Source organism: Danio aesculapii, chromosome 14 (genome assembly GCF_903798145.1).
Source record: "Danio aesculapii chromosome 14, fDanAes4.1, whole genome shotgun sequence".
In the NCBI taxonomy this organism is placed as follows: Eukaryota; Metazoa; Chordata; class Actinopteri; order Cypriniformes; family Danionidae; genus Danio; species Danio aesculapii.
The window spans coordinates 32,267,967-32,282,856 of record NC_079448.1 but is presented as its reverse complement, the minus strand read 5'-3'; the positions used below and the strand labels follow the sequence as shown (position 1 = coordinate 32,282,856).

Sequence of the window (14,890 nt, the reverse complement as noted above, 5' to 3'; positions counted from 1 at the left end):
TGACATGGATGATGGAGAAAATGGCTATGTTACCTATAGTATTGTCAATGTGAGCAAACAGCCCTTTATAGTGGATTATTTCACCGGTGTCATAAGCACCACCGAGGATCTAGATTATGAGACGATGCTGAGTAAATTCTCCCTAAGGATTCGAGCCTCAGACTGGGGCTCCCCTTTCCGTCGTGAAGCAGAGACTATTGTTTCAATCTCTCTCACTAACCTAAACGATAACAAGCCACAATTTGAGAATATCGACTGTGATGTTAGAGTGCCAAGATCTCTAGGGGTCGATGAGCAAATAATAGTGGTGTCTGCCATTGACGCTGATGATCTTGGCGTAGTGCAGTACAGAATTGACACTGGTAATAACATGAATCTTTTCAAACTGGATTCCAGCTCTGGTGTGCTGACGCTTAAAAAGTCACTGAGGGATGGTGATGCTGTGAAACAATCTTTCCACCGTCTGCAAATATCTGCCAGCGATGGAGAAATCTCAAGCACTCCTTTGTTTTTAAATCTAACCATTGTTAATGCTCCAAAACAGGTCCGCTCTAAATGTGCAGAGACTGGTGCTCTGAGAACTTTAGCTGGGCTGTTGCTTTTCGGCTCTAAACTAGACAGTCGGAAAGAAACAGAGGATGAATTTGCAGACATTCATTCTGTTAACCGCTATGCTCCACGGTTTATAGAGTCCACTCCAGCTGTAATAGAAGTTAAAGAGAACCTTCCTGTAGGGACAAGCGTGGCACTCCTCAGAGCTGCCGATTCCGACTCGGGCTTCAATGGGAAATTGCTTTTTGTGATCTCAGGGGGAGATTTTGATAGTTGTTTCACGATAGAATCTGACACAGGCTGGCTTAAAGTTTTCCAGCCACTCGATAGAGAAACAACAGACCGCTATACTCTCAATATCACCGTTTATGATCTCGGCTTACCTCAGAAGTCCTCATCTCACTTCTTAGATGTCAAAATTTTAGATGCCAATGACAACAGTCCTGAGTTCCTCCAGCGCGAGTATATAGTTGATATAAGCGAGGACACGGCTATAGGAACTGACATCATTCAACTTGAAGCGAAAGATAAGGATTTAGGGGTCAATGGAATGGTTAGATACTCATTTCTCACTGAGACTGATAAATTCATCATTCATGAAGAAACAGGGATTGTAACTGTTATGCGTCTTCTTGACAGAGAAGCCAATCCGGTATTTGTTTTGAGAGTGGCTGCTTTTGATGCAGCAATTGATGAGCCTAAATTAGTATCAACAGTGTTGTTACGCATTAATTTGGAGGATGTGAATGATAATGCCCCTAGGTTTATACCTCAACAATATCACATCCGAGTAAGAGAAGACATTCCAGTGGGAACTTTGGTGCTCTGGCTTGAAACTCACGATCCGGATCTTGGCCTGTCTGGACAGGTGAGATACAGTCTAACAGATGGGGACGACGGAAGCTTTCAGGTGGATAAAATGTCTGGAGCTGTGTACGTCTCTCAGACTCTTGATTTCGAAACGAGACAGTTATACAATCTGACAGCAAAGGCCAAAGACAGAAGCAGGCCAAACCCTTTATCCTCATCCTGCTTCATTCAAGTGGAGATTGTAGATGTTAATGAGAACATGTACCGTCCAAATTTCCCATTTTTTGTGGACTGGGGAACTGTGCTTGAAGATGCCTCAGTTGGCACCTCTGTATTGAAAGTTGCAGCTCATGATGAGGACAGCGGCAGGGATGGAGAAGTTCGCTACTCCATACGAGGTGGTTCAGGCCTTGGAGTGTTTACCATCAATGAAGAGAGTGGTGAGTTTTTTGTAATCTATTTTGGTTTTCTAAAAAAGTCTTGTTCATTTGTCCATTGATACGCCAATATCAATTGAGACACGTACGTAATTAGTACAGAGGTATCAAGTATTAACAATTCCAAACACCAAAACATCAAACACACACAGTCAGAGGCTAGTAACCATGGAGGCTAGTAAATTAATTAGTAAATTAAGATAATTACCATGCAATAATTAAATATATATAATAAACACATATATACAAAGACACACAAACAAGGATATCCCTTGTTACTATATGCATGAATAAAAATAGAAAAATTAAATTTTAACAACAATCATTAACCTAATACATTAATAAATGACAACTGACATTGAATATATATATAAAAAGTAAAACACAAAAGTCCAAGTTCCAGCAAAATGTCTTGACAAACCTATGTGATTCTTTTATGGCCCATTTTCACTGATTGGTATGCTATGGTATGGTACGGGTCATCTTTATCAGGCTTTCGTTTCCTCTGCTGGGTGTGGTGTATGACAGAAAGTTTCAGTCCACTTCATTCTCGCTAAAGGAAATGTCAAATTAAAGCTATATGAATTGTTTACCTATTATACGAGAAGCACTTCTCAAAAAACAGAAGCTTTATACACATAAATACTTGTGTATAAATGTTCATTACTAACCTTTCTATTAACATAATTTGATCATAACTGCAGATCAATGATCAACAAAATAGCCACACTGTAACCTCTGCAACTACATAGAATAAATAAACATACAACATATATCAACACATACAGCCCCTTACAGTCTCCAAAATTTTACCAATTACAAAAAACTACACACAGCATACATTTAGGCCTTATTTAGGTTCAAAAACAACACGAAACATACAGTTAAGTCAGTGCAAACCTTTAATCTGCATCTTTAATCTTCACCAGCACATATGTAACATTAACATATTGTTAGAAAGTAATTCTGTCATTCCGAGTTCATGATAGTCCAAAAGGCGATGATAATAGTTAAACATGGCAGTTTGTTCATGTTTTAGGTTGCTGAAAGTCAATCACGCACAAATTATTATTATCAGCTCAAGAAGTTCATTATTTTTTAAAATTTAGACACGCATGCGAGCTCTCTGGAGAAAGTGAAACTGCTCATGCTTTAGATGGCCCTGTAAACAACGACAGGGTAGATTCTGCTCTTCTACGTGGCTTTGTGGTTGTTCATCAAGATAACGACAAGGTTTTTTTAAGCTTGGGTCGACCATGGCTTGTTATTATATGTATATATTATTATTATTGTGTAATGTCTCGGCTGTGTATTTAAAAATGATGCTTCCTTTGTTTTTAATTCTCCTGGCTTGTGCATGCGCTAGTGATGTATTTCTGTAAACCCCTTGTGCCTTTTCGAAAGGGTCCCCAAAAAGTGGTATGGTACAGTTCGCTTTTTGGTACCTTTTGACAGTGGAAACGGCTATAAAAGTGAACCGAACTGTACCATATTACTCTTTTCAGCTTAGTCCCTTTATTAATCTTGGGTCGCCACAGCAGAATGAACCGCCAACTTATCCAGCATATGTTTTATGCAGCGGATGCACTTCCACCTGCAACCCATCACTGGGAAACATCCATACACACTCATTCACACACATCATACACTACGAACAATTTTAGCATACTCGCAGCACCCAGAGGAAACCCGCACAAACACGGGGAGAACATGCAAACTCCACACAGAAATGCCAACTGACCCAGCCGAGGCTCAAACAAGCGACCTTCTTGCTGGGAGGCGATTGTGCTACCCACTGCGCCACCACCTCACCCCATTGTGTGTGTATATTGGTATAATTAATTGCCAGTTCTGCTTTGTGAATGATGAGCTTGTAGGATGGCATCATCAGAAATACACAGTTTTTAGAGTTTATGAGTTTTATGTATCTAGTGTAAAAACCCATCTTATTATTGGAGTGTAGAACACCTGTGTGAACATAGTTTTGGAAATAATGTCTAGTGGTTTATTATTTGTTTGCAGATGCCATGAAGTTTTGTTTATGCGATAAAAAGCGTAACTGAAGCACATACAACTATTTTAGCTTTGTTGTTTGTTCCATAGGACTATATAAAGACATCTGAGACAGATAAAACGTAAGAGAGAAAACAAAGAGCGATATGCTAGACACTTTCACCCTGAGGAAAGAGCTTATCACATTTTCCTAGAGTTGTAGAAGCCACACTGCTACCTTTAGAACAAAGCCCACAGCGTGAAAGCAGACACTGGCGAGAGACAGATGAACAAAAAGAGCTGCCTCATCTCCCCTTACCCCACTGATTCACTCAGTATTTCTTGTACAATATCTGCCCTTTACTCATTTAATCTTTTATGCAAATGTCTGCGTTATGAATTCTCAGTTCCCTGCTTGATAATAGATCCATTTTCGCTTCGCCGTTGATTACAGTTTCCATTTCAAAAGAACATTATTAGCATTGCGTCAGTCGTTCCTACTTTGTGTGGTTAATTTCTGCTCCGTCCTTATCTAGACTTAGAGTTTACAATGCAAAACTTTCAGTCCCATGTGACAAGGTTTTATGGCAGCACCGTTGGTGGCATCTGAGTCTAAATATTTCAAGTGCTCTTTATATGATATGTAGGGCATCATGTTTGTGCTTCTCTTCTTTGTCACAGGCATCATTAGAACACAAGAAATCCTCGATCGGGAGACGAATAATCATTATTGGCTCACAGTCTATGCTACTGACCAGGGAATCGTGCCACTTTCTTCATTTGTGGAGGTTTACATCGAGGTTCAGGATGTCAATGATAATGCTCCGCTGACAACAGAGCCTGTGTACTTTCCTTCTGTATCTGAAAACTCTCCCAATGGCTTCTCCGTCATCCAGATCCAAGCGTTTGACCTGGACTCTGAATCAAGTGAAAATCTCTCATATAAAATAAGCAGTGGAAATCCACAAGGATTTTTTGCCATTGACTCCCAGACAGGTCAGTTGATTCTGCTCATTAATTCTTACCTTCTAAAAAAGAAGTGCACTTCATTATGCTTTTATTAAGTGCATATGTTACACAAAAATACAAACACTAGTGTGAATTAAATGTATTGCTTTCAAACACCCAAATGCATATTATTTGTTTTTTTATTTAAAATTGATCAGACTTTTAATTTATAATACACTGTGAAAAAACATTGAGTCAACTTAAAATTGTAGGGCAACTTGCTGCACTTGCTTTTGTGTTCACTCGTTGAATCGAGGCAACTACAATACTTGGGTTTAAAGTTGAATCAACTCATAAAAGCTGTGCAGCAAGATTCCTTATAATTAAGTTGAGTCAACTTTTTATTTTTACAGTGTGGATGCTATTAGTTGGAAGAGAGAATATTTGAAAGTGGGAGTATAATTCATCTTTATATGTACTTTCTTAACTGCTGGTGTTGTCTTTGAAATATGAATAAAGTCCACTTTCTGATGCAGTTTCTGACAATTAATGTGAATTTAGTTAAAGAGCCCCTATTATGGGTTTTTGAAAATGACCTTCCATGTAGTGTGTAACACAGCTCCAAGTGAAGTGAATCTGAAAGTGCACCATGTTTAAAACTATTGAGACATCTAAAAAAAGAGTCGACTTATAGTGGTTCGAATGAATTGCCGCAGTAACGAGTATTTAGCCGTGTTGGAGTGATGTCTTGATTGATCGGAAGGATCAGAAAAGACTTGACGTATGGGACTTTGTCAGAGCTTGACAGGAACTTTACAGTACACAGTTCATGGATCAGTTTCTTCCTCCATTTCACAAGTGTAAGTAAGTGCGATTAAAATGGTTGACTCATTGTTTTCTCTAGCTTGCAAATTATGTATTACATTGTGTTTTGTTGCTTGTAGTGTAACTCTTTATATTCTCATATCGCGTCTAAAACCATGTTGAAAATGTGATGCGTGCTGCTTTGTTTACCGATTTAAATGCTTTAAATGCAATCCTCTGCCGTTTGTTGTTGCTATGGCTACTGTCAGCTGTTCCAACACACGTGTTGCGGTCAAGTTTCAAAACAGTTCAGCTTTTGCCGCTGTTTAGATTAATAATGAATGTGTGTCGTTGTTTTTACTTATGGTTAAGAATAGAGCAATATGCTGGTTTTGCATTGCTTTAATGGACTCCTGCATTGGGCACATACACTCTGCACTCTGACTACTTCAACAATGTTGATAAGCCGTTCTCTGCAGTCGACCGATTACAATAGACTGGGTGATTGGACCAATCACCTCAGATTAGCATCGTTCTAAGGAGAACGATCGCTGAACGAATCATATGGGAGTCGTTGGGATAATTAGGTAAAAATAAATGCATATTATAAGACAATGAAAGTGTTTTTTGAGCTTGCATGTTGCATATCAGACTGTTGTTGGAGACCCCCAAAACCAAAATATGACCTTTTTTTAATGCATAATAGGGGTTCTTTAATGAAGATTTTATTTACACTATATTTGTTAATATATATTAATATTTCAATCTACAGAAGTCATTTAAAAAAATAATAATTTTAACAAACATTAAATATTGGTTAAATGAAAGGTATTTTAATATAATTTAAATGGAAATAATTGAAAAGAAATTCCTAATTTGCTGCAATCCATCAGCAATAAAACATATTATTCATATTATTAATGTACAAACACGTGCTAATCTGTAATTCTATTGCATTACTTTTTTAATGCAAAAAAGCATTATTTTTTTAATAATTTTTTATATTTTTTTATAATTTTTTGTTTATTTATTATTTTAATTTGGTTAAATGTATGTTTTTATTTTTGAACTTATTTTTTAAGTAGGTTGGCTACAACATAGGCTCATTCTGAAAACATTCCCCATATATACATTTCTGGAGATAGCGAATGATGTAGCTAGAGGTACGTATTGCTGCATTTCATCTTTAAAGGGGTGGTATGACACCATTCGTTTGCATGCTTACCAGCTGACCGCTTACCTCCGTGTGGTCGGCTTTTCCACTGTTACCAGTTTGTCTAGTGGCTCGCCACGTACATCAGCAGACTTGAGACGCAAATCGGAGTTGATTGCAACAACAGGGTTTGAATCTGTCGAAGAATGGTTCTAGAAAAGGTACGACAGAAGCCAAAAAATAAAATAAACAGTAACACTTTAGTTTAGGTCACAATTCATGCTGTTTACTGGCTTATTACCAGCCTATTATTAAGATACAAACTATTTATTAGTCATTATAAAGTATGATCTTATTCCGCATCCCTAATCCTACACCTAAACCCAGCTACTGCTTTACTAACTATAAATAAACAGATAATTAGTAGTTTATTAAGCTAGTAGTGTTAGTTAATACTGTGAATTGTGACCTAAACTAAAGTGTTACCAAATAAACAAGTAAATAATAGGGTGAGAATGTGGTAAAATCTAAAAACGTAGTAAAAATCAGGCAGCTTTTCTTTTCCTGGATTGCTTTTGAAAACACTTTTTGGGGATTGGTCCATCAGTCGACAGCGGCCTCTGGTGGATTTACGCAAGATGGGCAGGCATGAATGGCACTCTGGAGAGAGATTTGAGGTCAATCGTACACAGCGGCCTCTGGCAGATTTGCGAAAACAAAAACTGCAAAAAATGTAGCTCCTGGGATGTGTTTGGTACTCTCCAGAAATGTATGTAGGGTTATGTATTCCGAATGAGCCTGGGTTGGTCTTTTGCAAACAGATGTTAAATGAATCACATTATAATATTACATACACAGCAGTCCTTTCTCATTTGTACATGTAGAAAATAATCAAAATAATTTAGTAATAATAAGTAATTTATTAAATAATAAATAATTTTGGACACACAAGTTGAATACAATTTTCTAAATATGTGTCTTTAAAACAAAAAGATGAGTTAAAATTTACATTTTTGGATTTTTGTATTAAACAAAGTGAAAATAGTAACTTTTGGAAATACTGTCTAGTTGTAGGCTTTGATTTGCTTTGTTTGGGTGTGTGTTATTGAACCAATGACCTTTGTGTTTCATATGCAAATTGGAGCACCTTATGTTACGTAACATTAAGTAAAAACCATTTCAGAAGACTGTTTTTAAATATTTGCACAAATACGTTAACATGTGAGTGCTGAGGGAGATCAGTCTCAATCATTTGCAAACATGCGTGTAGATACCAGATATGCTGAACATGAAATAAGTTCTGACATGAAATCTTTCCAGAAGTTTTTCAGAAAATATATAGACATAATTGATATTCACACCAGCTGGTTAATTACATTCACTGAGCAGCACAAGTAATGAATGCAGCTAATTAATTTGACGCGTCAATTGATTTCTCCTCCACCAAATTACTTGCCACACTCAGTCAGCTCGGCTTAAAGTCTCAACTGTGCAAGTAAAAAAGTTTTTCAAACAACTTCCCTGCCAAAGTCAATCGCACAAACTGAACTTAGTTGGTATGCAATGTTTTCAGAGGAAGAAATGTGACCAGTAGGAAAGCATTTCAGGAACAGCGAGCATCGTATAGACTCTGTGTGTTATTTTTCTCTTTTGGAAAAAAAAGAAAAAGAAAAAAATACATAAAGGAGCGTAACATAAAGGAAACTCTCTCTGAGGAGAATGCAAAATGTAGAGTAGATTCATCTGTCATGCCTGAATGTTTTTTCTTCTTCTTTTTTTGTTAGCACTGACCCAGTGTCAGGAGAACAGCTTGAATCTTTTATTACTGATAAAAAGTTATTTTTTCAGTCGGAAGAAGAAACAAACTGAACTGTGCTATTTGTTATTTTATGCAAAGGCTTGGTGACAACCACATCGAGGAAACTGGACCGAGAAAAGCAAGCAGAGCATCTTCTTGAAGTAAGAGGCATTCAATACCAGTCAGACATTGCTTTTGGACTAGTTTATATGATTTTTTTTATTCATACAAAAATCGATACTTTTGACCACATACTGTAGAGCAATCTACAAAAAAATACTGTACCATTAAATTAGTCCATGCATTGTGCACCGGTGTTGGTGGTAACACATTACAAGTAATGTGATGTAAGTAATCAAGTTTGCTAAAAGCATTATATTATATTATATTATATTATAAAGCATGAATTAGCATGTTATTAGCATGGTTCTATCATGAATTAGCATGTTTCCAGCATGAATTAGCATGTTGTTAGCATGATTCTAGAATGAATTAGCTTGTTGTTACCATTTTGTTAGCATGTTTGCAACATGAATTATGTTGTTAACCTGATTCTACACTCTCAGAACATAAAGGTACGCAAGCCACTGGTGTAGTAACTTTTCAAAACGTACACATTTGTACTTGAAGGGTCCATAATGGTACCTCAAGAGTATATATTTTAGTACCTACAAATTTTAAGAGGAACAATTTTGTTCTTTTTAGGTACTCCTTGAGGTATTAATATGGACCTTTTAGGCCCACCCCAGTGACAGCTCAGACCCACCCCAGTGACAGCTCGTGTACCTTTATTTCTGAGAGTGTAGCATAAATTAGCATGATTTCTATCATGAATTACCATATTGTTAGCCTGTTTTAGTTTTAATTAGCTTGTTATTAGCATGTTTCTAACAATGATTAGTATGTTGCTATCATGATTTTATCATGAATTAGCATGTTTCTAACATTTATTAGCATGTTGTTAGCATTATTTTATCCATTACTTTTTATTTTAACTAAATAGCTTTTACAAAATAAATAGGTCAATTAAAAAAAACGTAGTCACATTTAGGGTGCTTTCACGCCTAGACTTTTGTTTCGGAACCTGGAACATTATCGCGGTTCATTTGGCATATGTGGTCTCTGGTTGATTTAAACGAACTCTGGATCGGAGCGGATCAATTGTAGTGAGATAGCAATACGATTTGAGCCAGGCTATATCACAGTGTATATTGTGCGTTTCATTGACATGAAATTATTAACGAGAGCTGTTTATCAGTTAGGAAAATAGACCTGATCCTACCTCTGATTTATATCTGGTGACAATGTCTGTGGGTGTCACCATTGTAAGAGACTAGTGATGTCCTGTGGCCACAAATCTGCTCAAGTCATTCAAAACAAGGGCCTCAAAAAATTTGACTGCTGTAACCTTTAGAAAATTTAGTTGCAAAAATATTAGGTAACACTTTAAGTCATAATTCTTGGTGTTAAACTATTAACTAAAACAAACCTCTTAGCTTAATAAACTACTAATTAGCTGTTATTAATAGTTTGTGAGGTAGAAGTTTAGGATTTAGGATTTGTGTGGGATTAGGGATGCAGAATAAGACCATACTTTGTAACTACTAATAAACAGTTAATATCCAAATAATAGGCAGGTAATAAACCAGTAGTTAATAGCTTGAATTGTGACCTAAACTAAAGTGTTGCCAAGTATTAAACTTTCTATGTGCTGTTCTCTAATTTTGATAACTGTTGACCACAAAATATTGTGGTTTTGTTGAAGAAAACACTGTTCTATTAGTATGGTGTAGTTAGTCATACTACTGTAAAAGTCCTTGAAAATTTGTAAGATGAAGATTACATTATTTCTAAAAAAAGGCAAGTGTTCATAAATTATACTGTATAAAAAGTTTCCATTTAATTTCATTCATTTTATGCCTTCCTGATGTTTCCTTTAGCAGTATTTCCTCAAGCGCTCAGGCATGAGATCTGCTTTTTTCCTTCTCAAACAGATCACAGTTTCGGATGATGGCAGTCCATCCAAGTCGACCGTGGTTCATGTGATAGTCAACGTATTGGATGAAAATGACAACAGTCCCCAGTTCTTGGAAAAGATCTTTAAAATCAGGCTGGTGGAACGACTGGAGGCAGTGGAATGGGAGCCAATTTATCGAGTGATTGCCTATGACAGAGATGAGAGTCCCTTCTCTGATATCTCATACGCTATTGAGGAGGGTGAAGAGCAGGGGAAATTCTTCATTGAGCCCACAACTGGGTTTGTGTTCTCTAAAGAGGCTTTTTCAGCGGGGGAGTATAATATCCTCACGGTACGTTTATTTCAATTTCCAGTCTCCAAATGGTGTCGGATTTAATAGTGGAGTTTTTGCAGATTCAGACTGAATGGGCACATGCACCCTAATATTTTTTATCCAAGTGGATTTTCAGGAATAAATGCTATGTTTTGTTAACTTTGATGATCAAATTGAATGCAAAAAGCTAGTTCATTATACAATTCAGTTATCTTTTACTTACCCTCACATTGCACCAAATCCAAAATACTTTAGATTAGATATTTTTATCAGATCTTGAAATATAAGATAGAAAGATAAAAAATAACTACATGTGACTTGAGAGGTTTAATCGAATTCTTCTCAAGAGACATGATCACTTCAGTTTATTCATATATTAAGCATTTATATTTCGTCATGGAAGCTCAGACATGCTTGCTTGATGTGTGAGAACCAATGAGGTTCATTCTCATGTCACTTGAGTATTATTGAGCTTCTGCAAGAACAAATGAGGTTTGCTTTAATGCATTACGCAGGTATGGTTGTTTCTGTTTATGCTGATCCAGTGTTTCCCCTAGGTTTGCAGTGTTGGGGGTGTGGCGCGGTTGTTCAGACTGGCACCCACACAAACACAAGAAGTCATGGTGTTCATTTGTTTCTTTTAATGACAGCAGTATAACTGAACAGTTATTTGAACTGTACAACCATACAAGCTAAAAACGAACATTTTTAAAAATATTTTTATCCACAAAGTGTGCAGCTTTTGTCACTGCAGTTCTGGGCTTCTGCAAAACATTTCCAGAGCTTCTTGCTATAGAAAGTCAGAAATGTCGGGCTTATTTTTAAAGCTTCACATGCAGGCTGCAAGGAGACCATCTTGTAGCCTGCATGTTGAGCTTTATAAGTTGGCCCGGCATTTCTGACTTTCTATAGCAAGAAGCTCTGGAAATATTTTCCAGAAGCCCAGGGCAGGGAAAGCCGTTGGGAGGGTGGGGGCCACCCTAATAAAATGTAGGGGGAAACACTGTGATCAGTGTTTATAGGTGAATCACATATACAGATGTAATTACATGCAGGTATGTAATCAATCATAAATAAAATGTAAAAACATGTAGTTACACAACAAGTACGTTGTAACAAATGATTAATTTCAATGTAAGCACATATTAGCTAAGGCAACCTAATATATAGTGAGATTACAATTTAATTTTGGGATGAATTAATCCTTTAATATGTCCATCTTTTAAAAAAAAGAAATATATTATGCCCCGTATATAGATTATTTACTTTTAAAAATGTATTCTTTACACGTCTTATACAGTAGGTCAAAAACAACACAAAACATTCACTCTGCTCTCTTGCAGATTAAAGCATCAGACAATGGGAAGCCTTCAAAGTCGTCCATCTGTCGGTTGCACATTGAGTGGATTCCAAAGCCTAAGCTGGCTAAACAAGCGCTGGCTTTTGAGGAGATTCCCCTCTCATTCTCTGTGATGGAGAACGATCCAGTGGCCCATATGGTGGGAGTCATCACCGCTCAGCCACTTGACTCTCCTGTATGGTTTACTATCAAAGGTAAAAAAATACCTTAAGCTCTAAAACCAGTCTTAAAGGGATAGTTCATGCAACACTTCCAAACACGTATGAGTTTACTTCTTTGGATGAACAGAAAGGGGAAAAAAAGGTAAAAGAATAAAAAGTCAATCAGACATTTGATGGTAACAATAGCAGTTATTTCTTACTATAGAAGTCAATAGTTACTAACAACTGTCTGGTTTCCAACAGTTTTAAAAATGCCTCAGAATAAAGTCATTTTCCGATTTTATGATGATGATGATATAATTCAGGGACACATACTGACCAAGATTTCTATATTTGAATTATTTTCCTGTTTGCATACTTGCTAAAGCTACAATTAAAAAATTGTTTGACTAATAACATGCTGGCATAATATAATAAACCAAGAGAAGGTGGGATCTACAGAGAATGGGATTAGAATGGAATTTTCACAGTTTGTCTCATAACATTTTTTCTTCTAGAGAAAGTCTTATTTGTTTTATTTTGGCTAGAATAAAAGCAGTTTTTAATTTTTTTTATTTTAAGCTCAATATTATTAGCCCCTTTTACCAAATTGCAGGTTATGACACTTGTTATTCAACTTGTTATTCAGCAATGTTTAAACTTTACAGTCATTTTATTTTTTAGATAAGATTGCAAAGATTATTGTTTATTTGATACCAAGCCATTAATTGCCATTTATAAGGGATTTATAAAGCATAAATTGTCCTCACTTTAGATTAGGTCACAATGAAGTTGAGCTAATAAAGCCTTTATTAACATACATAGTAACCATTACTATATGCCTGAATCATAAGATATATAGATATATATATAAATTAAGCTGAAACAACAAAACTCTTGATTTTTTTGGGGGCACCTTAATTGTTATATGCTCAATCTACTTAAATTTGTAAAACCTAATAAGTTAACCTAGTTCCTTCATGTTGTCACAACACAAATCGATTGTGTGGAACCCAGCATTTTTACAGTGAATAAATACAATTCATAATCATCAATAGTCCTTCTAATTGCCTAATCTCTAATCTGTATAAAGTTTAATGCACAGACAGCCGATGTTCAGTAACCGAGCTTTGATTTTGTCCTAATCAGATTTCAACTGTCTTTTTTCCCCCTCTGCCTAATTCTTATCTGCTTCTTCTGCTTTTCTTTCTCTTTCTCTATCATTGCTTCATGAAGGAGTCACACATGTTAAAGACGCTTTTCACATCCTACAGATGGCTTGTGACCTGAACTGTACAGCAGGTATCTGCTGATGAACAGAACTATGACTTCTGGATTTCTTATAATCTGTAAAAAAAGTATTTACAGCTAAATACTTTAGTTTTTCTCAAAATATAATTTAACTTTGGTTTTATTCTAAAATGTTATCTTTTTAAACCTTAGATCAAAGTAGAATCTTGCTTTGTCTCAACCTAAAAATTACTGTAACGTTAAAATTTTATTTATTATTATTTATAATTTACCCTCAAATTATAGTTGGACTTGGTTGAAAATGAAAAATGTATTTTAATATTAATCAAAATATTTATTCTGCTCAAGGAAATAATATACATTGACTAAGAGGTAAAATTTTTTTTTATAGATGATGAATAAATTAAATCTTTTTGGTTCGACTTAACATCATTACAATCAAAAGTTGTACTAAATTTGGACTTAACCATAATAAATACATATAATGTAAGACATTAAAAATACATTAAAACTGAAAGCACATAAACAGTACCTTTTTCATGTGGTTACATGACGTGAAAACTGCTAAAATATACTTTAAGAAAAATTAGTTTAAGTGTACCTAGGAGGTTATTTATTTATTTTTTTTGCTTTAAGGCAAATTGAATAAAACTGGTTATAATCAGACATCTTATTTTTTCAATGAATCCAATACAAAAATGTACTTTGAATGAAAGACACAGTACAGTAGTTTAATTTTTTTTCAGTGTTATTTTCTCTCACATCTACCAAAAGACCTCTGAATTTATATTCTGTGGAGGAGATCTTGCATAATGATTACTTTCTTTGAATGTTTGCTACTTTAACAGCTAATGCAAATGATACATTATGCAAAAATCCCACTCGTTAGTGAACAGCATTAATATGCGGCCGCTGTCTGTGTTGGTACTAACAGGTGGAAGCACTGACAGCCGTTTTGACGTGGAGAAGGCGAGTGGCACAATCATCATTGCTGGAGCACTAGATGCTGAACGACAGTCAAATTATAACCTCACTGTTGAAGCAACAGATGGAACAAGATCTATCAGCACTCAGGTGTTTTTCTTTAATAGCACTTACCAAGAAATTGCCCATGCATTTATAAAAGTGTATCGGCTGAATAATGGATGTAGAGATGCACATCTTTGTCTTGCCTTGTATACGCGAGGTTCTGCATTGTGACAGTATAATTGTTTTGCTGGTTAGAATGACCTATACACCCCATCACTGCTCAAATTGCATAGACAGTTTAAAATAAACAAGATTACATGCTCACAATGAATATCAGATTCAGTGTAATCAGAAAATGTAATAAATATCATTAAATTGTTTTTAA

General features: G+C 35.7%; 1 protein-coding gene across 1 annotated transcript in view; it reads left to right on the top strand.

The window, feature by feature from the left end:
- The window catches only part of fat1b (FAT atypical cadherin 1b), a 78,266-nt gene that overhangs the window by 1,460 nt on the left and 61,916 nt on the right, over positions 1-14,890 (top strand). Inside the window, exons 1-7 of the mRNA XM_056472643.1 lie at positions 1-1,802; positions 4,473-4,787; positions 8,594-8,655; positions 10,489-10,803; positions 12,129-12,339; positions 13,525-13,587; positions 14,471-14,610. The exon at positions 1-1,802 is cut by the window's left edge and continues 1,460 nt beyond it. Of these exons, the coding sequence (XP_056328618.1) occupies positions 1-1,802; positions 4,473-4,787; positions 8,594-8,655; positions 10,489-10,803; positions 12,129-12,339; positions 13,525-13,587; positions 14,471-14,610 (2,908 nt within the window). The remainder of the gene's footprint in view (positions 1,803-4,472; positions 4,788-8,593; positions 8,656-10,488; positions 10,804-12,128; positions 12,340-13,524; positions 13,588-14,470; positions 14,611-14,890) is intronic.